This window comes from Giraffa tippelskirchi, chromosome 5, assembly GCF_054371585.1.
Source record: "Giraffa tippelskirchi isolate mGirTip1 chromosome 5, T2T-mGirTip1v1.2.pri, whole genome shotgun sequence".
Lineage (NCBI taxonomy): Eukaryota > Metazoa > Chordata > Mammalia > Artiodactyla > Giraffidae > Giraffa > Giraffa tippelskirchi.
In genome coordinates this window covers 166,765,548-166,790,810 of record NC_137279.1, presented here as the reverse complement: position 1 = coordinate 166,790,810, position 25,263 = coordinate 166,765,548, and the positions used below count along the sequence as shown (strand labels likewise).

The following is a 25,263-nucleotide window of genomic DNA, read 5'->3' as shown; positions in this document are numbered from 1 at the left end:
ACTTTATTTTTGGGGGCTCCAAAATCACTGCAGATGGTGATTGCAGCCATGAAATTAAAAGACGCTTGCTCCTTGGAAGAAAAGTTATGACCAACTTAGATGGCATATTAAAAAGCAGAGACATTGCTTTTCCAACAAAGGTCCATCTAGTCAAAGCTATGGTTTTTCCAGTAGTCATGTATGGATGTGAGAGTTGGACTATAAAGAAAGCTGAGCACTGAAGAATTGATGCTTTTGAACTGTGGTGTTGGAGAAGACTTGAGAGTCCCTTGGACTGCAAGGAGATCCAACTAGTCAATCCTAAAGGAAATCATTCCTGAGTATTCATTGGAAGGACTGATGCTGAAGCTGAAACTCCAATACTTTGGCCACCTGATGCATAGAACTGACTCATTTTAAAAGACCCTGATGCTGGGAAAGATTGAAGGCGGGGGGAGAAGGGGATGACAGAGGATGAGATGGTTGGATGGCATCACCGACTTGATGGACATGAATTTGAGTAAGCTCCGGGAGTTGGTGATGGACAGGGAGGCCTGGCGTGCCGCAGTCCATGGGGTCACAAAGAGACAGACATGACAACTGAAGTGAAAGTTGCTTAGTCGTGTCCGACTCTTTGCAACCCCATGGACTATACAGTTCTTGGAATTCTCCAGGTCAGAATACCAGAGTGGGTAGCCTTTCCCTTCTCCAGGGAATCTTCCCAACCCAGGGATCAAACCCAGGTCTCCTGCATTGCAGGCAGATTCTTTACCAGCTGAACCACAAGAGAAGCCCAAGTATGCTGGAGTGGGTAGCCTATCCCTTCTCCAGTGGAGTTTCCCGACCCAGGAATTGAACCAGGGTCTCCTGCATTGCAGGTGGATTCTTTACCAACTGAGCTATCAGGGAAGCCCCATATACTTAATAAGCTCGTTGCAAAGTTTGAATGAGTCAATATATGTAAAGTGCTTGGAGCAGAACCTGGCTAGTACTAAGTACTATGTAAGTGTTTGTTATCAGCTACTTTATGAAATCCTTTGTCCCCATGACCTACTCAAGAGTCTCCTCTATTATAAGGTGTTTCCTAGCCACCCTCTGTCTCCCAACCCTCTGTCCCCCAAATACAGAGCCAATCTAATGACTCCCTTCTCTAAGCTATCCCTTTTCTTAACGTGCCCCATTAGTGCACTTCCTGTACTTGTGCTATGTAAAAGATGTTTTTCTTTTTTTAATTGGAAGATAATTACTTTACAGTATTGTGATGGAAACGTGTTCCTTTACATGCATGTGTCCTGGTATACTCTCAGCATCTGGAAAGATGATGTCTTAATGTTTTTGTGGCCCCAGTAGCTGTCGTGGGACTGGGCATATAGAAGGCCGTGGTGCATTTTTCTGAATGACCAAATGAACTAAAACTCTAAAAGCCGGGACTTGGCATGTAAGACCCTTTCTGTTCTGTTGTGTCTGAGGTGCCATCTCACCTTATGTCTTATAGCTCCCCTTTAACAGGAATGCATTCCAGCCACGCCTCACCTCTTGCTGTTTTTTTTCTAAGCTCTTCTCTTTCGTGTCTCCAGGGCTTTGACTTGGTGCTGATCCCCTTTCCTGCATCTTTTACAGAGTGAATTCCTACTCATTTGTCAACCCACTCAAGTGAATCTTAGATTATAAGCTTCATAAATACAGAGACCTTGGATATTTTATTTACCTCTCTACCCTTGGACCTAAGACAGTGTTCGGCACATATTAAGTGGTTAGTAAATACTTGTTAAAAAAGTGAATGCTGAAATGCTTTCTGGGGATTTAATCTTTCCCTCTTTGATATTCTCTTAGCACTTAGTTCAAATATCTGTTTTAGCACTTACCTTATTGTATTGTAATTGCCTGATTACCTGTAGTTTCCCCAGTCTATCATGAACTATTGGACTGGGACTGCAGTATCTTACTGTGATCTGATTCTGCTCTAAGCCCTAACACAGGGCCTGCTACATTGTATGTAAAACTTTATTGAATAAACAGTAATCATTATTATTTGGGGATGTTCTTGCTGGGTCTGTATAGTAAGCTATTCACATATTTCACAAAGCATATTTCACAAATGCTATTGTGAAACAGCTTTATACTCAGTTCTATGCTGAGAACATAAGAAAAATTTAAGATAAAAGTATGAGCCTTTATGGAACTTCTTCTTAGGACATCATAAGAAATTAATAAGTAATGATACAAAATCTTATGTGCTCCATTACAAATTGTTGTTTAGACAATAAAGGTCAAGATTTAAGAGAGGAGAGAGCTCAGCATCTGTTTTAGGGGTTAGGGTACCTTAAATAGATGGAAAGATTTGGCTAGGTAGAGGGAAGTTAGCAACATCTAGCCATTCAATAAGTTGTACTTACTGTTCTCTTTCCTTTATGCATGCACGCATGCTTACTTTCCTGTGTGCACGGTACAAATTAAAAACAAGGTAAATTTGATTTCTAGAGAGTTAGCTAGATCCATGTTTTGCCAAGTGACTCTTCCCACACACCACCATTATGTTTTAATGCTAAGAATTTGCTGAATGTTTAAGCCTCAATTTCCTTATCAGTAACATCAGAAATAGTATCTCACTTGCAGGATTGTTATGAGGGCTAAATAAATAAATGCATGTTGAAAGGGCTAAGCATTGTGCCTGGCACAAAATAAAAACTAATAAGTAGTTCTCTCTTTCATATGGAAAGAAAAAGAGGCTTGTGTAGTAAACCCAGAGCTGAGAATGATGGTGGTGATGGTGATGATGATAGTAATGATTACTGCTTACACTTATTGAGCCTATTTCTATGGACCAGGCATTGTGCTAAGTGCTTCACACATAATAACTCTAAATTCTAATAATAGCACTGTGAAATGGATGCTTTTATCATTTATATTTTACAGATGAAAAAAATCTAAGGCACAGAGAGATTAAGTAGCTTGTCCAAAGTCATGAAGCTCTCAGTGGTAGAGCTGGGATTTGAACTAGACAATCTGGTTCCACAGTCTGCCTCCTATAGGGAGAACTAAAAAAAATTGGAGGTTTCTGAATGCCAGCAAAGGAGGTATAAAAATCTTGGGATATTAGGACCATTGTACTTCTGTTATCAGCATATTAGAAGTAATTTTGCCATAGCCTTATCACATTCAATGAAAGTGCTACTCAATAGAGCTCATGTGGTGTGCATTTGAATAGTAAAGGTTAATTTGGTTAATCTCTTTTTACTCCCTAAGGGAAAGTGATTTCTTCTGTTGGTTGCAATAGGAGATTTTTTAAATTGAGAGATTCTGAAATATGCCTATTATTTTAGGTTCTGCACTTAAGAATGCTCTGTAAGTCTTCACTTCCCTTGTAGGATTGACTAGCCAATATTGTGCCTTCCCCCACCAGTGGAATGGTACCCATGTTATTGCTTATGAGCGAAGCATTTTCCCTCTTTGGTTTTATCAGACCTTATATTTCAGCCATCCACAAGTATAGGACCAAATGGGGTTTTGGAAGCACCTTTTCTTTCTGGCAGTAACCATTCCACTACTCATAGTAGCTTTCCCATTGATATTTCATGTCCACTTCCCTTTTTTTCTCTAAATATTTCAGATAAGAACTTGCAGTATCTATTTTGGGGCTCATATTTGGACAGAAATAGAGAAACATTCTTTGTAAGTATGTGGAATTCTTTTCTGGAACTAATTGCTATATTTTTCTATTTTTGCTCTAATATTTCAGATCTGAAGACTACTATACTTAGTCCTTGAGGTAGAAATAACTGTTCAGTTACATCTGCTGATCCCCTGGAGAAGGAAATGGCAACCCACTCCAGTACTCTTGCCTAGAAAATTCCATGGATGGAGGAGCCTGGTGGGCTACAGTCCATGGGGTCGCAAAGAGTCAGACGTGACTAAGCGACTTCACTTCTTCTTCTTACATCTACTGTGCATTGGGGATAGAGAAATAAGAAATTGTTCTGGCCCTCAACTTGTTCATAGTCTAGTGAAGAAGACAGCCTTGTAGATAACCATTTGCAGAAAGCACATATGCAGTAATCAATGTCTTTGCGATTCCATGGGAGTTTGGTTAAATGTGGTTGGAGAGAGGCAAGAAAGTCTTTGTATAGTAGTTGATTCTTTAATGTCTTTAAGAATAAATAGATGTTTATCATGGTTCAGGCAGAGAAAGAGCATCCCAGGCAGAGGATGTCAAATACTGTGATTTGTTTAGGCAGTTTCAAATTGTTTGATGTATGTTGAGCCAATGGTGAGGCTGAAAAGGATGTCAGGAGCCAGGTCATGTAAGGCCTTTTATGCCATGCTAAAGAGCTTAAACATCTAGAGTTCCATATGTTGAAATAATCTGATATGGAACCCCCAGCCTCATTCCAGCCATATAGAAATGCTCAATAAAAAATCTCCAATACAGGGATTACCCTGGCAGTACAGCAATTAAGACTCTATTGCAGGGGCCCGGGTTTGATCGCTGGTTAAGAGCTGAGATCGTGCACGCCACATTGTGCAGCCAGAAAAAAAAAAAAACAACAGCAAAAAGTCTCCAGAACAGAGCTGAGCTTGAAAAGAAGAAAGAGAAACCCTCAGGTACCAGGAAGAGAGAGGAAATCCAAATGCAGAGCTATAAGTGGAAGCTGAAGTTACAGGCATACCTTAGAGATATTTCAGGTTTGGTTCCAGACCACTGCAATAAAGCGAATTTTTTTGGTTTCCCAGTTAATATAAAAGTTATGTTTGAACTATACTGTATAATCTGTTAAGTATACAATGGCATTATGTCTAAAAACATGTACATACCTTAATTTAAAAATATTTTATTGCTAAAAAATGCTAACCATCATCTGAGCCTTCAGTGAGTTGGAATCTTTTTGCTGGGTGTTGCCTTTTGGAGGGTCTTGCCTAGATGTTGATGGCTGCTGACTGATGAGGGTGGTAGTTGCTAAAGGTTAAGGTGGCTGTGGCAGTTTCTTAAAATAGTGAAGTTTTCCATACAATTGACCCTTCCTTTCATGAATGATTTCTCTATAGTGTGCTGTTTGATAGCATTTTTCACAGTAGAACTTTCAAAATTGAAGTCAATCCTACCAGACTCTGCTGCTGCTTTATCAGCTAAGTTTATGTAATATTCTACATCCTTCCTTGTCATTTCAATAGGTTTCACAGCATCTTCACCAGGAGTAGATTCCATCTCAAGAAACCTTCTTTGCTTATCCATAAGAAGTAACTCCTTATCAAAGTTTAATCATGGGATTACAGCAATTCAGTCATATCCTCAACTCCACTCATAATTCTAGTTCTCTTGCACTTTCCCACACATCTGCAGTTACTTCTTCCACTGAAGTTTAGAACCCCTCAAAGTCATCCATGAAGTTTGGAATCAACTTTTTCCAAACTCCAGTTAATGTTGACTTAATCTCGTGAATCATGAATATTCTTAATTGCATCTGGAATGGTGAATTCTTTCCAGAAGATTTTCAATTTACTTTGCCACCAGAAAAATCACTATCTATGGTAGCTATAGCCTTATGAAATTTATCTCTAATGTATTTCTCTATGTATGTATATTTCTAGGACTTGAAAGTCAAAATTACTCCTTGGAACAGAATGGATGTTGTGTTAGCAGGCATGAAAACAACATTAGTTTCATTGTACGTCTCTGTCAGAGCTCTTGAGTGAACAGGTTCATTAGTCAATGAGTAGTGATAACAACCCACTCCAGTATTCTTGCCTGGAAAATCCCATGGACAGAGGAGGCTGGTAGGCTGCAGTCCATGGGGTCGCAAAGAGTCGGACAGGACTGAGCAACTGCGCTTTCACTTTTCACTTTCATGCATTGGAGAAGGAAATGGCAACCCACTCCAGTGTTCTTGGCTGGAGAATCCCAGGGACGGCGGAGCCTGGTGGGCTGCCGTCTATGGGGTCGCACAGAGTTGGACATGACTGAAGCCACTTAGCAGCAGCAGCAGCAACAACAGTGATATTTTGAAAGGAATCTTTTTTTCTGAGTAATAGGTGTTGACAGTGGGCCTAAACTATTCGGTAAATCATGTTGTAAACAAGTGTGCTGTCATCTAGGCTTTGTTGCATTTATAGAGCCCAGAAGAGTAATTTGCATAATTAAGGGCCCAAGGATTTTCAAAATGACAAGTGAGCATTGGCTTCTACTTTTAAGTCACCAGCTGCATTAGCCCCTAACAAGAGAGTCAACCAGTCTTTGAAACTTTGAAGTTAGGCATTGACTTCTCCTCTCTAGCTATGCAAGTTCTAGATGTCATCTTCTTCCAGTATGAGGCTGTTCTATCTACACTGAAAATCTGTTGTTTAGTGTAGTCGCCTTCATTAATTATCTTAGATAGATCCTCTGGATAGCTTCCTGCAGCTTCTACCTTAGCACTTGCTGCTTTACTTTGCACTTGTATGTTACGGAAACAACTTCTTCCCCTAAACCTCATCAACCAACTTCTGCTAGCTTCAAACTTTTCTTCTGCAGTTTCCTCACCTCTCAGCCTTCATAAAATTGAAGAGCATTAGGACCTTGCTCCAGATTAGGCTTTGGCTTATGGGAATGTTGTAGTTATTTTGATCTATGTAAACCACTAAAATGTTATCATGTCTGCATTAAGTCTATTCTGCTTTCTTATCATTTGTGTGTTCACTGGAGTAGCACTTTTAATTTCCATCAGGAACTTTTCCTTTGCATTTATGACTTGGTTAACTATTTGATGCAAAACACCTAGCTTTTGGCCTGTCTTGGTTTTCAACATACTTTCCTCACTAAGCTTAATCATTTCTAGCTTTTGATTTTAAGTGAGAGTCAAGCTACTCTTCCTTTCACTTGAACACTTAGAGGCCATTGTAGGGCTGTTGATTAACCTAATTTCAGTGTTGCTATGTCTCAGGGAATAGGGAAGCCCAAGGAGCAGACAGAAATGGGGGAATGACTGGTTGGTGGAGCACTCAAAATATTTATCAGCTGAGTTTGCTGTCTTATATGGGCATGGTTTATGGCACCCCCCCAAAACAATTACAATAGTAACATCAAAGATCATTGATCACAGGTCATAACAAATATAATAATAATGGAAAAAGTTTGAAACGTTTCAGGAATTATCAAAATATGACAGACACGAAGTGAGCATCTGTTGGAATAAATAGCATCTGTAGGCTTGCTCGATGCAGGGTTGCCACAAACCTTCAATTTGTTATAAAAAAAAAGCAATATCTATAAAGTGCAATAAAGTGAAGTGCAATTAAACAAGGTATGCTTCTATATAGTTTTATGGAAACCAGGTACAGAGTTTGGGGGCTGGGATTTTAGGGCCAGTAAGAGGATAGCAGATAAGGAGCTGGAAGTCAACATAGGACTACCATATTTTTGAAAAATGAACTAGAAAAATTCCATCCACCAGTCTAAGGAATCAGCATGAGGATTGTATCATCTCAGGGTTTGGGTTCAAAAAAAGTTGACCCCATAATAAATTAGAACCTCACGCTTATTACTGTGTGTGTGTGTATTTAACTTCATACTATCTACAAAGCTGAAAAATTAACATAAAAACTGGTCCAGAACCAGGGAAATCCAAGGACCTTGGCAAAGGCAAAGGTAAGAGTTCCATGTTAAGACACTTCTAAACCTAGATGCTGTGAAAGTGCTGCACTCAATATGCCAGCAAATTTGGAAAACTCAGCAGTGGCCACAGGACTGGAAAAGGTCAGTTTTCATCCCAATCCCAAAGAAAGGCAATGCCAAAGAATGCTCAAACTACCACTCAATTGCACTTATCTCACATGCTAGTAAAGTAATGCTCAAAATTCTTCAAGCCAGGCTTCAACAATACGTGAACCGTGAACTTCTGATGTTCAAGCTGGTTTTAGAAAAGGCAGAGGAACCAGAGATCAAATTGCCAACATCCGCTGGATCATCGAAAAAGCAAGAGAGTTCCAGAAAAACATCTATTTCTGCTTTATTAACTATGCCAAAGCCTTTGTCTGTGTGGATCACAATAAACTGTGGAAAATTCTGAAAGAGATGGGCATACCAGACCACCTGACCTGCCTCTTGAGAAACCTGTATGCAGGTCAGGAAGCAACAGTTAGAACTGGACATGGAACAACAGACTGGTTCCAAATAGGAAAAGGAGTACGTCAAGGCTGTATATTGTCACCCTGTTTATTTAACTTATATGCAGAGTACATCATGAGAAACGCTGGGCTGGAAGAAACACAAGCTGGAATCAAGATTGCCGGGAGAAATATCAATAACCTCAGATATGCAGATGACACCACCCTTATGGCAGAAAGTGAAGAAGAACTAAAGAGCCTCTTGATGAAAGTGAAAGAGGAGAGTGAAAAAGTTGGCTGAAAGCTTAACATTCAGAAAACTAAGATCATGGCATCTGGTCCCATTACTTCATGGCAAATAGATGGGGAAACAGTGGAAACAGTGGCAGACTTTATTTTTTGGGGCTCCAAAATCACTGCAGATGCTGATTGTAGCCATGAAATTAAAAGACTCTTACTCCTTGGAAGGAAAGTTATGACCAACCTAGATAGCATATTAAAAAGCAGAGATATTACTTTGCCAACAAATGTCCGTCTAGTCAAGGCTATGGTTTTTCCAGTGGTCATGTATGAATGTGAGAGTTGGATGGTGAAGAAAGCTGAGTGCCGAAGAATTGATGCTTTTGAACTGTGGTGTTGGAGAAGACTCTTGAGAGTCCCTTGGACTGCAAGAAGATCCAACCGGTCCATCCTAAAGGAGATCAGTCCTGAGTGTTCATTGGAAGGACTGATGCTGAAGCTGAAACTCCCAATACTTTGGCCACCTCATGCGAAGAACTGCCTCATTGGAAAAGACCCTGATGCTGGGAAGGATTGGGGGCTGGAGGAGAAGGAGACGACAGAGGATGAGATGGCTGGATGGCATCACCGACTGGATGGATGTGAGTTTGGGTAAACTCTGGGAGTTGATGATGGACAGGGAGGCCTGGCGTGCTGCGATTCCTGGAGTCACAGAGTCAGACACGACTGAGCGACTGAACTGAACTGGACTGAAACCTAGAGTACATAGGATTCCCATGGAAAACATTAAAAATGTACTCATGACCCAAACTTACAAAATTTACAGTAAAGTAAATTACCAGGAGGGAGAAGGAGCAGGTAGATTTAAGCAATAGAATTTCTACTCCAGGAAACATAGGTAGCAGTCTGAAAGAGATCTTAAATGTGTTAAAAATATTCACAGAGATAAAGGAATAGAAATGGTAAGAATAGGATAGTATGAAAATAATGGGCAGATTTATAGAAAAAAAAACAGAGTTTGTCCAGTGAAAAAGCATATTTGTTGACAAGCACATTGGACAGGTTAAAAGTAAAGTCATAGCTATGGAGAGAATTGCTGAATTGAAAGCTGAAAAAAGTGAAAGTATTAATCACTCAGTCGTGTCTGACTCTTTGCGACCCCATGGACTGTAGCCTGCCAGATTCCTCTGTCCATGAAATTCTCCAGGCAAGAATACTGGAGTAGCCATTCTCTTTTCCAGGGGATCTTCTCAACCCAGGGATTGAACCTGGGTCTGCTGCATTGCAGGTAGATTCTTTACCGTCTAAGCTACCAGGGAAGCCCAAATTGAAAGGTAGGTCTGAGGAAATCACTAGAATGCATCCCAGAGAAATAGAAATATGGCAGAAAAGTTAAGAGACTTGAAGGACAGACCAAGAGACCATGTATATTTCTAAAGGAGTTCTCCATAATGTAGAGACTTGGTATAGATTTCATTGATTATCTTAAAAATTGTAGGGACAAACACTAAAATGATAGAAATAGAATGTATAACTTCCAAGCCATGAAAGAAAAAACAAGATTAAAGAAAACTCAGGCTGTTAAATAAAAGATGAGAATAAAAAAGGCAAAGAGAAAGTATGTCCAGTATATCAGTAATCATGATAAATGCAAATGGATTAAACATGCCCATTAAAAGAGAAATTTTCAGATTGAATGGGGAAGGAGGAGCGAAATAAAGCAGCCATAAGCTATTAAAGCATGACCCAGAAAAGTTGAAGGATAGAAGACATATGAATATATAATAGGCAGGAGTTCACTGAAGCAATGTTTATTATAGGAAAAATATGAGGGGGAGAAAGTCCTAAATATGCATTAGGGGAATAGATTTGAATATTCTGAGACATTGTATATAAAAATAATGGAGTGATATTCAATACTATCAAAATGGATCAACTGGGTTTATACATATCAGTATGGGTAAGTCAAACTATATTGAGCGAGAAATGCGAGTTGCATGATATGATATTTATATCTACTTCCTACTGAAAATATCCCTTACCTGGCTTCATTTATTTGTCTTTCATGCCGTTTAACACCACTGTTATTTTATATTGTAACAGGTCATAGAAAAGTACTCTGTCTCAATTTTGGTTAGGGCTCCTAAAGACTGAAAACAAAGCGTGCGTGTGTGCATGCTAAGTTGCTTCACTCGTGTCAGATTCTTTGCGACCCCATGGACTGTAGTCTACTGAGCTCCTATGTCCATGGGATTCTCCAGGCAAGAATACTGGAGTGGATTGCCATGCCCTCCTCCAGGGGATCTTCCCGACCCAGGGATCAAACCCATGTCTCTTACATCTCCTGTACTAGCAGATGGGTTCTTTACTTCTGGCGTCACCTGGAAAGCCTTGAGAACAAAACAATAGGTATAAAATGGTGTTCCCAAAAGTTATTCTAGACCATCTGTGCAGAACTTGTGAAGGCAGTATGTGAAGACCAGTTTTGGAATCCTGAACCTATTACCTATCTTAGGTAATAAGGAAAGTTGAAGGTAAAGAAAGAAAGGAATGAAAATTCCTTTGGATAAAATGGGACTGCTGTGGTATTTTCTTTTGGAGAACTTGACCTCAGTTCCTGGAGTTCGTAGACAGAGACCAGACCTGTGCCTGGGAAAGTCTAAAACCAGCGGGATTTTACTGATGCCCCTGAAAGGGAAGTAGTTGCATTTTGAAGGCTGTTATGCTCAGAGTTTTTCAGGGCAAAGATGTGGGCATAGCAGAGAAAATACTGGCTAACCTAGAGTTGAATTAAAGGGGCTTGGTTTACAAGGATCCTTGGAAGGGTAATGGGACCTCTACAGAGAATGTATGAAGCTGGTTGCCAGAAACTGGAGACTTAGGGTAGACCTGTATGTGGCTGGCTGGAAGAGACCTTGCCAGGGCTGTGGGAATACTACAGCTGAGATCTCAACCGTGGGAGCTCTCCATGGAACCACAAAAACAACTCATGAGAGAGAGTCAGCTTTTGACTATCTGCCAAGTCTAGAGAGTACTGAAACCTGGTGATCATAGCATCACAGCCAAAAATAAGGCTTTTCCTGTCTGTTACTGTCCCTCCTTTTCCCAGTTTCAAACCTGGAAGGATCAGAGACCAAAGCAAACAAACAGCTGGGGAAGGAGGAGAAGCAAAGATGGGCAAATGGAGAAGTCCCCAGACATCCCCTTCTCCCAGCACAGGCAGCTAGGCTAGACCCTGCCCAGAGAGGTAACTGAGACTTTTTTGAGTTTCTTCTTATTGAATTACCACATGCATGTAGAAAAGTAGACAAATCATGAGTATCCATCTGAAAGATTTTCACAGAACACGCTTGTGTCACCAGTATCCAGATCAAGAAACAGGACATGTACCAGAAGCCCCTGTGCCCCTTCCCAGACCCTAACCGGCCCATCACCCCAGTGTATAATGATACAAAACAAGAAACAAAAATTTTTTGTAATTATAAAGGCAACTTTATTTTTTGTCTCCCAGTTTATTTTAAAAAATTATTAGTGAAAATAATTTTAAGTGCAACATAGTACAAAGACGTTCCTCATCCCTTTCACCTGGATTCCTTAATTGTTAATATTTTACACTTAATGGAAAGATTTGTGTCAACTTTAAGATGGTAGTTTTTTCTAGAAATGGAAGGAAGGGATTAAAGGGTGAAGAGTATAAGGAGACTTGAACTTTACAGCGTTTTATTGTTTTATGTGAAATGGCAAGATGTAACTCTTTCATTATAAATAGGGAGTTACTCTATCTTTTTGTGTTTGAAGTTTAAAAAATATTCTTCATACAAGAGAAGGTTTGAGTTTTACCATCTAGGAATTAGGGAGCTGTTGAAGTGTGCGTTTTATTGTTGAAATAACTATGTCTTATGACTTCTGTGCTCTCTGTCCTCCCCTATGGATTAAGACACTTAAGTGAGCTATAGGGTTGGTTCACCTCAGCATCGTTTTTCTTTTCTTCTCCTCCTTTTTGCCTCTCAGTGCTAAGTGCCCAGTGGTGTCTGACATGGTAAGATTAAAACTTGCACTTTTCCTAATAGATGTAACTCTCTTCCTGATTTGCAGCAAGCAGGGGCTGCTTTTAAGCAATTACCCATCAGTTGGGGCCATCATACATACTATACTTTGGTTCAGGTCATAATCAATAATTCATATGTCAATAGGAGCCCCATTAGCTCAGGTGAAGGCAGATGTCTTTCTAATGAAAATGTTCCATTTTCCAAATGACTTTTCTTTTTCTCAGAGAGTTGTGGTTATAGAAGACATAAAAAGATGGAAAACTATGTTGGAGCTTCCTGATCAAAGCAAAGAGAATCTACTTGAAGCCTTACGAGAATTAAAGAAGAAAATACCCTCCAGAGAAGTGTTAAAGTCAACAAAGATAGGTATGTTCCTTCTGAATTTTATGAGAAGTGCTTCCATTTTATCTCCTTTCTTCTTTCCTCCCTCTCTCAAACATTGTTATCTATCATATCAGTACTTCTCAAACTATCTGTGGTGAGAGACCATTGTTTAAAAAATTCTCCATTGATTGTAGACTAATACTTTTATAGTATAATAAAAATTCCCAGGTAAATGAAATTAAAATATGTGAAGTGCAAGCCCTATTTAAAAAAAAAATTAGATGCAACAAATGTGGAAGTCTGACTTTGTCAGACTACTATAAAAGTTTCCAAATGCTTACTTCAGTTGCTGTTCTTACTGCATCATCTGTGGGTAATGTTTTGAGTGTGCTTGATGCTGGGTGTGCAAAAATGAAGAAGACATGATTGTGACCTCAAGGAATTTAGGGTTTGGTGGAGAAACCAGCAAGTAGACAAAAGTAAAATAGTAAAATAGATTAAAAATAAAAACATATGAATAATGTCTGTAGTACCATTCTGATCTGTGCAAGGTGTATGCTGGGACAGAGAACAGAGTAGTCTTACATCTGGGGAGTTCAGAAGAAACTCCATAGAAGAGGCAACGTGTCACTTAAATCTTGGCTCTTCTGTCTTGAGTAGAAGTAACTTCCAAAGCATGGTTTGTAAAAACAAAATGATAGCAACTTTTGCTGCTATATCACTTATTACAGCGTTGGAGTTATCTTAAGAGCTAAGTCAGGAACTACACTGAATTACCATTTTAGTACAGTACACAACTGTGAATAATATGCGAGGGAGGGCCAACATGTGTTCCTCAAGCTGCTCCCAAGTCCCCAGGGAGTCCAGGATAGTCATTCACAGCTGCTGTTCTTGCCCTCACCCGTGCAGCCATTGCCTTCTCTGCCTCCCCTTGACCTCTTGTTCATGAGAAGCAGGAGAGAGAGTAGCTTCAGACTGGCGCTAACAGCTGGCAAGAGCTGTGTGAAATCCCCCAGAGGTTCCCCCAAGAGTCTTGAGAGTTGCACCCCTGTAATATAAACCAGAATCTGAGAAAATTAGATGCTTAAAGAACATAAAACCCTATCATCATAGCCAAGGAGATTCTCCCATCTGCTGCTAGATTTTCTCTTTATAGGTTGTGGTCACTAGAGGGCAATAAGACCATTCATATGAGCAGATAAGGTATTTCCACCAGTAGAGGGTACTAGTGGTTAATATTTTATGATGTGTACATGTATATATGTGTATATATATGTTCATATTTAGGCACACCGCAAATACACTTACAATCAGATCTTAAATGTCAACATAATAGATGGAATTATCCTACAAATACAGAACAGATGACAGTTTTAAAAATCATTTCTGTTGGTCCTTTGAGTACAGTTGCAAGTATGCTAAGTACAGTTACGAGCATGCTTTCAAGAATGGGCGTGTCTGATGTTCAGAGATTTCAATTCAAGGATCATAATGAAACCACAACCAGGGGGTATGACTTAGGAGGACCTGGAAACCATCCAACATTTGAGTCTTGACCTTATCCCAAGCCTTGCCTAAGCCTGAGGTTGTGTGGAATATAAGGGTTCCTCGGTTCTTTGTAGTTAGGTTAGTTGCTAGCCTGAAGATTCATTTGTATCATTGCCTGAGAATGTTTACATTCTCCCACCTTTAGAGTCCTTCCTGTCCCTGTCCCATGAGATTTCTATGAGTGCTCTGATGATGAGGAGAAGTTAGCCCAAGGAGTACATGTGTTGAGAGTAGAGAAGATGTTAATGTGTCAGGCAGGGCTATGTCATGCGAGCTGTACAGAGAGAACATGGTGCATTGCAGAGACTAAAAGAAATCTGGTATATTTGAAACGTAATCAGTTAGAGAGTCTGGATCAGATGGAAAAGACTCTTTGTAAGTCATTTAAAACTGTTTGATCTTAGGCATGGGTTTGGATTTATGGCAGGCTGTCCCCCTGGGCCTCTCATAGCATCCCATGACAGAGCAAACTGGCCCCAAACCGTTGCCTGGCCTCTGCCTGTAGGCTGCAGGCACTGAGGTGGGTTGCACAGTGGGAAACAAAATAAAACTGTTTAGTCTTAGCGTGTGCATTAGTTACCTGTCCCTGTGTAAAAACTACCCCCAAGTTTAGTAGCTTAAGTGTTTGTTATCTCACACAGGTTTTCTGAGGGTCAGGAATCTTGGAGCTGTTTATCTGAGTGCTTCTGACTCATGGTCTCTGAAGAGGTTACAATCAAGCTGTTGGCTGGGGCTGTAGTCATCTGAAAGCTTGAGCAGGGCTTGAAGATCTGCTCCTAATGGCTCACTTACGGGATTGCTTATAGAAGGCCTCAGTTTCTCATCACCTGGGCCTCTCCATAGGGCTGCTCATGGCATGGTGGTTGACTTTCTCCAGAGTAAGTGATCCAAGAGAGAATAACCAAGATGGAAACCGCAGTATCTTTTACCATCTTATCTTGGAAGTGACATACCATTGCTTCTGTTACATTCTGTTGATCACACAGACCAACCTGGGTATAGCTTGGGAGACAACTACACATGGGTTATGAATACCAAGAGGTGAGGATCATTGGGGCTGTCCTGTAGACTGGCTATCACAGCATGTGTTTCTTTAAATTTAACCTAGATATATTCTTCTTCCTGGACCTGCAGATTTATGTTCATTTGTAGAAGTTTTACAGTGGTTATCTCTTCAAAAGCACCTCCTTTTCATTGTCTATTTCTTCCTTCTGGGATTCTACAATTAGAAATAGGTTAGATCTTTTATTTTTCACATTCTTTAGTTCATATGTCTCCTTGTCTCTCATAAAATTCTGGGCAATTTCTTCAGAGATATATCTTCCAAGTCACCAATTCTATTTTCAGTTGATTCTAATTTGCTGTCTCACCCATTCATTGAATTCTTTCTTTCTGAAACCATTTTTTTATTTTTGCAAGTTTTCTTTCTTCCCAAAATCTGTCTCTTTTAGATGTTATTTGTACATACTTGTGATTGTGCCTTTTATTTCTGCAAACATATACTGTGTCTTCTGTAGTCATCTGGCTATTCTAATATTTGTTGTCCTTAGGGTTTAACTCTATTGTTTATTGTTTCTGTTGACTCTCCTGGTGTTTGCCTTTCCCTGTGCTTGTTGATTTTTCTTTTTTTTTTTTTGGCTGTGCCATGAGGCTTGTAGGATCTTAGTTCCCCAGCCAGGGATTGAGCATAGGCCCTCAGCAGTGAAAGCACAGAGACCTAACTGTTGAACTGCCAGAGAATTCCTTGCTTGTTGATTTTTAATTGTGAGCTCATTATTTTCTTTCAGTCTGTGGGAATTCTGTGGGGCTAAACTGGAAACATTTCTCTGTAGAGGGGATTAGCTTCTTTTTTTTTTTGTGCCTGTAGTCAAGGACCACTTCTGACCTGAAATGCTTTAGCACACCACTCAAGGATCCCAGCTCAGAGTCAGAGTCCCAGCATTAGCTCTCTCATTTCACCACTGACCCAAAGCAAAGTATTTAGTGTTGCTATTAGCATCAGCCCTTAGGATAACCTTATGCCTTTAGCCTCCACTTATTTTTTTTGAGATGATTTTTATCCAGAATCAAATTGTATTGCAGTGAAAGTATAGCTTTAGTCCGCTATAAAGCCTAAGATCCTAAAGATAATAAGTGGTTGTTATCAAAGGATGTTTAAATTCTTATTTGCAGTTTAGAAATACTTGTCTCTGCCATAGGGGAAGAGTGTTTGAGAAAAGCAAACCTGGAGGCAGGAAGCCCAGTTAGGAAGCTGCTAAAACATCTAGATGAGAAATTAGGGTGGCCTGGAAGGAGTTGTAATCCTGAGGATGGAGGAATGTGGTTGGAATCAAGAGACATAAATGCATTAAAATCCAGCGAACCTAGAAGTTGATTGGATGTTGGGGAATGAAGAGAAGAGTGAAGGCCCAGATTTCTGATATGGACAAATAGGTGTATGGCAGCACTACTCATTAGGATAGGAAACAGCATGTTTGGAGGTGGGGGGAATGGTAAGTTCAGTTTTTGGACTCACTATATTTGACCTATTGTGGGACATCCAAGAGGAAATATCCAACAGAATGTTGAGTGTATAAGGCTAGAGCTAAGGAGAGACTATAAATATATACTTGAGAATTACCATCAGCATGTAGTGAGAAAGCAAGACAATTGACCAGGAAGAGTATGTAGGAAAAGCAAAGAGCCAAATCCCAAATCCTGAAGCACACCAACAGGCAAGAGGCTTGTGGGAGATGGGGAAGGTGTGACCAGGGAAACAGGAGAGAATGTTGCTGTGGAATGAGAAAGAGTGCTTCTGAGAGGGGATTCGTCAGCACTGTCCATTGTTGTCAAAAGGCCAAAGAAACTAATTCTAAAATTGCATGTTGGATTTTGCAAAGTAAGGTCATTAATGATTTTGCTAAGGACAGTTTCAAAGGCATGGTTAAGGGTAGAAGCTTGAGTGAAGAGGAGGTCAGGAAATGAACTGTGAAAATAGACATCTCTTTCAAGAAGTTTGGTATTGAAAGAAAGTAGTGGCAATATCAGAAAGGAATGTGGGATTGAAAAAAGTTCTAACTTTAAAAATAGAGAAGCCAAGCTGTTGAGCAACAGGTTCGTAGGGAGGCCTTAATCAGGGAGAATGGACCAGACTTTGCAGGAATTGACTGTGGAAATGAGAATGCCAAGATGCCTCTCATACCTTCTTTACTGGCACTTGCTTTCTGTCTTCACATACACTTAAATCTTCTCCTTTAATTGTCTGCCATCTTTTCCAGATAGAAAAGACCCTAATGCTGGGTAGGATTGGGGGCAGGAGGAGAAGGGGACGACAGAGGATGAGATGGTTGGATGACATCACTGACTCGATGGACATGGGTTTGGGTAAACTCTGGGAGTTGGTGATGGACAGGGAGGCCTGGCGTGCTGCAATTCATGGGGTCGCAAAGAGTCAGACACAACTGAGCGACTGAACTGAACTGAACTTTTCCAGATATTTTGTTTCTCTTCTTCTTTATATAGTCAGATTCCTTTGAATATGATTAATAATCGCAACTCCTGTTTCTGGCTCTTCCACTCTTTCATTCCATGCTGGCTTCACCCACAACCACTATTCTCTCTCGGGACACAAGTGATTTCATTCTATCCAAATCCAATAGTCTTGTCTCAGTTCTCATCTTCCCAGAACCATGAATTTGAGACCATTGATTACTCTCTTTTCTGTTAACATAAATGACACTGAACTTGTTGCTAATTCTTTATCTATTTTATAAATGTTTATTTCCTTCAAGTCCTTATCTGAGTTTGTAATTACTTATTTAGTTATTTACTTTGTTGTTTTTTATTTACAGTAACTCTGTGCCAGCAGGACCATGCTGTATATTTTATTCACCAGTGTGTTTTAAGCATTAATGTGGCATATGCTCGGGATATATTCATCAAATGAATGAAAATGATAAAGTCAAACAAGGTTTTCTCCATGGTGTTTCTAGCTTTCTGTATTCCTGTTTCTTGCCTTTCTCTGTTTCTTCCATCTTTGTTCCCTGTCCTCTCAGAGGGGACTGTTCTGTTAAGCTCAGAGACCTCAGTCTTTGGCTCTGCTTTAGAGCACTTAGCCAGAGAGGCTGTTCACTTCTTTAGCTTAACTGAGGCCTTAATTCAGGCAACTCCTGGATATGCATCTCCTGTCCTGATCCATTTCTGAATCTTAGATTTTTAGAATTACTGTTCCAATTTACATTACTACTATTTACAATAACATCTTGTTTTCACTTGCTGTATAGAATGGATTGTTTCCTATTGGCTTATTGGCACTCTGTCCTTTTTGTGTGAATTTTTGTGTTCTTTGTCGGTTGAGATCTTATAGTTTTTGTTATCTGTATTTGAACTTTATAAATGTCAATGTCATAAACTTTTAAATCCATTTAGCTACCTCAATTTATAAACAAGGAAATTCAGACTCAGACAGATGAAGTGACTTATCCAGGGCCACCTAGTGGGTTAGCATCGGAGATGTAATGAGAACCCAGGTCTCTTGGGGCAGTGTTCTTTCTTGGGTAGCAGACTGCTATTGTGCCCTGAATCCCAGCCATATGTGCCTTTATTTTATTGGACTATCTCTATGGATTCTGCCATCTGCTCAAGCTCACCTCTTTTAAATCAGAATTTAGTGCCTTGTGTACGTCATATGGGAGTTTTCTCCTAGTATTTTCATTTTAGTCAGTGTTTGCTCTGACATAAACTCTCTAGGAGCAAATGTCCAATAGGCAGTTAGAGATGGAGAACTGAAACTCAGATGAGAGATATTTAGACTGAAAATCTGTATTTGAAACACATTTGCCTGGAGGCATTTGCTTAAAATCATTTAAGTGGATGAATTCTTTGAGTAAAAGAAAAGATTAAAGGACTGAAGGATTGAAAGGAGAATATCCATGGAAGGAAAATGGGAAGAGGAAGAGGAGCTGCTGAACAAGCGGATGGAGTGTAATTAGAGGAGGAGAACCAGGGCCATGCAGTGACACGTGGACTAAGGAGGAGAGTGTTTTAAGAGACAGGGAAAGTGAGTGGCCTAACTGTTCTCAAGTGGTCTGGGAAGTTGAGGGCTAGCTAGGCAAAAGCCTTTGGATCTGCCTCTTAATGGGGCCTCTGTGACTTGAATACCTTTATTATAAAGGAAACCAGTGGTCAGGGGGTGTCAAGTAAATGGCTGATAAGGCAGTGTAGTTAGGCCTTGCACCCAGCCTAGAAGGCAAGCATGCTCTAATTCTGCAATACTGTAGATATAAATAATCTGGGAAAGGTTTTAAGTCAATCATATTGATCTGATTTTCATTTATAATTGATTAACGACAAAAAAAACCTATACTTACAAAATGCTTTCCCCTCTATGACTTCCCTGGAGGAGGAAATGGCAACCCACTCCAGTATTCTTGCCTGGAAAATCCCATGGACAGAAGAGCCTGGTGGGCCACAGTCCATGGGGTCACAAAGAGTTGGACATGACTGAGTGATTAACACACTATGACTTCATTTGATCCACATAACAATTCTCTAAGGTAAATATTATTGTTTTCTCATTTTACAAATGAGAACACTGAGGCTTAGAGAGTTTAAAGTAACTTGCCCCAGTTCAGGAAACAAAATAAGCTACAAAGCTAAGAGGGACTCAGGCCATGTCTTGCCACCTCCTGAAACCCAAAGATGCACCTTGGCAAGCTCGTACTGGGCCTTTAAGGCCCAGATGAAACATAATCTTCTTTGTGAAGCAAAAGTGTTTGTTGAATGAATAAATGAGTTAGTGAGTGAATGAATGACTAGATATGTGATTTGCCGTAGTGGCAAGGTACTTTCCAATGGCCTTCCATTCTCAGGTTGTTCTATAGATTCACATTGCTTTAGCAATCCTGAACTACTGAGAAGCTCCTGTATTCATTATCTATGAGTAGTGCTATAACAAACTGCCAGAAAATTGTTGTTGCTATTGTTGTTCAGTTGCCAAGATGTGTCCAATTCTTTGCGAACCATGAACTGTAGCACTCCAGACTTCCCTGTCCTTCACTATCTCATGGAGTCTGCTCAAACTCAAGTCCATTGTGTCAATGATGCCATCCAACCGTCTCATCCTCTGTCACCCCCTTTCTCCTCCTGTCCTCAATCTTTCCCAGCATCAGAGTCTTTTCCAGTGAGTCAGCTGTTAGCATCAGGTGGCCAAAGCATTGGAGCTTCAGCTTCAGCATCAGTCCTTCCAATGAATATTCAGGGTTGATTTTCTTTAGGATTGACTAGTTTGATCTCCTTGCTGTCCGAGGGACGCTCAGGAGTCTTTCCCAGCACCACTATTCAAAAGCCAGAAAATAAGTGATTTAAACAACAAATTTATTATCTTACATTTCTGTATGTTAGACCTTCAGTACAGGTCTCAGCTAAAATCACGGTGTCAGTAGGGCTGCATTCCTCCTGGAGACTCTAGGGAAGAATGGTTTCATTGCCTTTTCCAGTTTCTAGAAGCCACCTGCTTTCTGTGGCTTGTGATTCCCTTCCTCCATCTCCAAAGCTAGCAATGGTGGGTTGCATTTTTCTCACACCTCATCTCTCTGACCCACTCTTCTTCTCTTCTGCCTTTAAGAACTTATGTGATTAGATTGGGCCCACCTAGGTAATCCAGACTCATCTCCTCATTTTGGGGTCCTTAACTTTAATCACGCCTTTTTCCATGTAAGGCAACATATTCACAGGTTCTGAGGTTTAGGGCATGGATATCTTTGGGAACATTATTTTGCCTATCACAGCGCTCCAATTACACTGTGCTCTTTCAGCTTCTCTGCTCTTGTTCACTCCACTGCTTGTCAAGACTTAGAACAAGAACTGCCTCTTGCATGATATTCCCTGGCCCATTTGCCAGCCAGATTGACTTCTTTGTCCTTTTGGCTCTCCTTTGGGTTCGTTCCCCTTTCAATACTGTCTTAGAACCTGTGACACTTTGGTGCATTTGTTTTTGTTTAGATGTCTTCTCCTGTGCTTAGACCTCTGTGGAGCTCCTTGAATAAAGGGCTATGTCTTGTTCAACATTCTATCCCAAGGTCTAGCACAGGGCCTGGTACTTACTAAGTATTTGATAATGTTTGTTAAATGAGCAAAAGACCACTTCCTGCAGGGAATTTGTCTTGACAATGTGCTGGGATGCAGAAACCCCATACTTTTCAACCCAGGGGACTTGACCTAGATCATAAGACCAGCCAGTGGCACTGCTTGCTGTAAAACATAAACTTCATGGAGCAAATAATGACTTTTTGCAGATCATTAACTTCCTTGATGTAGCTACTGACCAACTTGTGACCTTGGGGAAAGGTCATGGAGCCTCATTTTTTCATCTGAATCAGGAGGAGGTAGGACTATATGATCACTGGAGGCAACAGTATAGGTTTAATACTTGAGCTCTGGAGCCAGAGTGCCTCCGTTTGAAACTTGGCCTTGCTGCTTATTTGCTATGTCCTGTGCAAGTTAACCTCTTAGTTCCTCAGGTTCTTTACCTGTCAAACGGCATCATCATAGCACCTACCTCATAGGGTTGTTCTGAGAATTCATTGACTTAAATGTAGAGTGTTCAGTGCAGTGGCTAATTGTCATTATTATTCTTATCACGTAATTCATTTTCTGATCTAAAGTTTCATTTTGCCTTGTTTTTTTTAGAAGGTGGTTCCTTAGGCCTCCTCTGTTCTCTTTTCCTGCCCCAGACTGAATGCCTTCCCTGCTGTCACGCTTCCCTCTGTCACCCTCTTGCTGGCAAATCTTGCATCCCCCATTCTCCTTATAGCCCTGCCCTGCTTGGAGTGTTTCCCTGGTGTTGGGAGAGGCTTCTGACCAGTTTGGGTGGGACTGCTGTGGGGTACGGAGAAGGCAATGGCATCCCACTCCAGTACTCTTGCCTGGAAAATCCCATGGACGGAGGAGCCTGGTGGGCTACAATCCATGGGGTCGGTAAGAGTCGGACACGACTGAGCAACTTCACTTACACTTTACCCTTTCATGCACTGGAGAAGGAAATGGCACTGTGGAGTATACTGCCCCCTGCAGGCCAGGAGCAGTGATCACTTGTCCTGGCCTGAGAGCCCAAGTCTTCTGCCATTTGGCCACCTCTTAGGACCTGTGCTCTTCTGATTTGGAAATATCAAGAAGATGAACAATATTATCTCAACAGAGGTTTATTGAACACTCCCTATATGCCAGTCCCTAATGACAGAGGAGGACAGGGTGTTGGGTTAAGTGTGCAGACTCTAGGGTCAGGCGGCTGTGCTCAGATTCTGGCTTCCCCGCTTACTAGCTGTGAGGCCAGGGCAGGTGGCTTTGCTGAGCTTCAGTTTCTCACTTGTAAAAAGAGATATAACAATAGTATTTAATTCATTGTTTAGTTATTAAAAAATGAGATAATTCCTATAAAATTTGGAGTAGTAAGCAGGAAGCATTCTTAGCAGTGAGTAAGAATTAAAACCTTTTCATTCAGTACTTTACAGTATAGTTCCATTATTTTGTTTGCAATTGTGTGATTTTCCCAATCAACTGCATCCATTTTCAGATGTTACTACAAAGCCAATTTGAAAGCCAAATGTAAACTTTTTTTTTTTTTTAAATATAACTGATTCAGTTCAGCAAACATTTCTTGATTGATTTGTGGTAGGCACTGTGCTAGGAGCTGGGAATGTATCTTGGAGTAAGGAGTAAGGTGTGGGGTTCTGCCCGCAAGATATTTACATCAAGCTTAGAGGAAAAAATGAGCATTTAACCTTTCTATGCAGAGGAAACTGTGAGCTAAGGTACAGAAATGTAAGAAGGCCAGACAGCCTGACCCCAAACAAGGGCATGCAAACTGTTCTCTATGACTAGAACTTTGTACCTGGAGGGCAAGGTGTAGGAAGGTTGAGATTGAGGGGAGGGAGGAAAGAGAGAGACATGGTAAGAGATATGGCCAAAGAGGTTCCAGGTCATTGAGGGCTTGAATCTATACTGAGAAATTAATTTGAAGACAAAGGAGAAAACCATTGAAGGGCTTCCAGTAAGGGAATGATGTGATCAAATTGTATTTTTAAAAGGTTAATTTAACTTTAATATGGAGGATGAATGGAAAAAGCCAGACTGGGGACAAAGATTGGTTAGTAAGTCATTGCAGTAGACCGGTGAAGAGGTGACGAGGACCTGAATCAGGGCAGCAATGAGACTAAAGCGGGAAGTGAGAAAAAGGAAAAGTTATAAGAAATGTTAAGGAGATAAAATGATGGGTGAGTAGCACTGCCATGAAATACAGGCAGAGGGACTGAGGGGGAAGTGATGAGTTCCACTTTCTATTTTAGAAATGTTGAGCTAGAGGTGGCTTGCAAAATAAGCAAGTGGAGCTATCCAGCAGGGGCAGGATACATGGGTCTTGAGCTCAGTGAGAGCCTTTGGGAGTCATCTGCTTGCAGATGGTAGTTGGGTCCCAGGAGTGGGTAAGATTACTCAGGAAAAACAGTTGAAGAAAAAAGAGAAGAGGCCAAGGACAATGCCCCAGCTAGGCTGCGCTGGTAATTAAAGGTTTGGCAAGGCATATACCAGCAGAAGAGATGGAGAAGCAAGAGAAGAACCATTAACAGTATCTCAAAAAGCGGTGGAAGAGAATATTTCAGAAGGAAAAAGGTAGCAGTGTCAGATGCCACAGAGTGATAAAGTAACATCACGATAAAAAGGTCCAGTGGACAAGTAGAAGCACTCTCTTTTTGAGAGCCTTCTGCATCTTCATTTCTCATGGAGAAAGCTGGATCAACAGTGCCTTTCTTGGGAAGAGAAGAGGATAAGGTGGGGAACACATGAAGGGAAAGATCTCTATTCCAAAGAAACTCAAATGCACCTGTAGTATAGCATTTACCATGCTTTTAGGATTCCTTACAGGTTGAAGCAGCCCTTGAGATTGTGAGCTGAACTGCATAGATACACACAGTCCCACTACTCAGAAGAGACCCTTGTAAATAATTTTATTATAAATTTTTTTAGACTCTTTCTCTGCATGTGAACAAATATATGTATTTATATATATGTGTGTGTGTGTGTGTATACAAATGTAATTTTAAAAATAAATATTGACTTATACTATGCAGGCTCTTCTGAGAACCTGAATAAAGTAATCATCTTTCCACATTACTACATATAGAGCTATTGCATGCAGTCTTTAGTGGCTGCAAAATGTTCATTGTTCAATCGCTCAGTCATGTCTGACTCTTGGCAACCCCATGGACTACAGCACACCAGGCTTCACTGTCCATCACCATCTCCCGGAGCTTGCTTAAATGCATGTCCATTGAGTCGATGATGCCATCCAACTATCTTATCCGCTGTCGTCCCCTTCTCCTCCTGCCTTCATCTTTTCCAGCATCAGGGTCTTTTTTTACTGAGTCAGCTCTTCCCATCAGGTGGCCAAAGTATTGGAGCTTCAGCATCAATCCTTCCAAAAAATATTCAGGATTGATTTTCTTTAGGATTGACTGATTTCATCTCTTTGCAGTCCAAGAGACTCTCAAAAGTCTTCTCCAACACAACAGTTCAAAAGCATCAATTCTTCGGCACTCAGACTTCTTTATGGTCTAACTCTCACATCCATACATGACTACTGGAAAAACCATAGCCTTGACTAGATGGATGTTTGTTGGCAAAGTAATGTGTCTGCTTTTTAATATGCTGTCTAGGTTTGTCATAGCTTTTCTTCCAAGAAGCAAGCGTCTTTTAATTTCATGGCTGCAGTCGCCGTCTGCAGTGATTTTGGACCCCAAGAAAATAAAGCCTGTCACTGTTTCCATTGTTTCCCCATCTATTTGCCATGAAGTGATGGGACTGGATGCCATGATCTTAGTTTTTTGAATGTTGAGTTTTAAGCCAGGTTTTTAACTCTCCTCTTTGACCTTCATCAAGAGGGTGTTCACTTTCTGCGATAAGGATAGTGCCGTATGTATATCTAAGTTATTGATATTTCTCCCGGCAGTCTTGATTCCAGCTTGTGCTTTATCCAGCCTGGAATTTCTCATGATATAACTCTGCATATAAGTTA

The 25,263-nt window shown here is 40.5% G+C and overlaps 1 protein-coding gene and 1 non-coding gene across 2 annotated transcripts in view; both read left to right on the top strand.

The window, feature by feature from the left end:
- The window catches only part of TCEANC2 (transcription elongation factor A N-terminal and central domain containing 2), a 44,046-nt gene that overhangs the window by 6,240 nt on the left and 12,543 nt on the right, over positions 1–25,263 (top strand). The window contains exon 3 of the mRNA XM_081485198.1: positions 12,569–12,710. Within this exon, the coding sequence (XP_081341324.1) occupies positions 12,569–12,710 (142 nt within the window). The remainder of the gene's footprint in view (positions 1–12,568; positions 12,711–25,263) is intronic.
- On the top strand, positions 14,621–14,751 carry LOC145508126 (small nucleolar RNA SNORA42/SNORA80 family). Its single transcript, XR_014055385.1, has one exon. It is a non-coding gene; the product is annotated as a small nucleolar RNA SNORA42/SNORA80 family (small nucleolar RNA).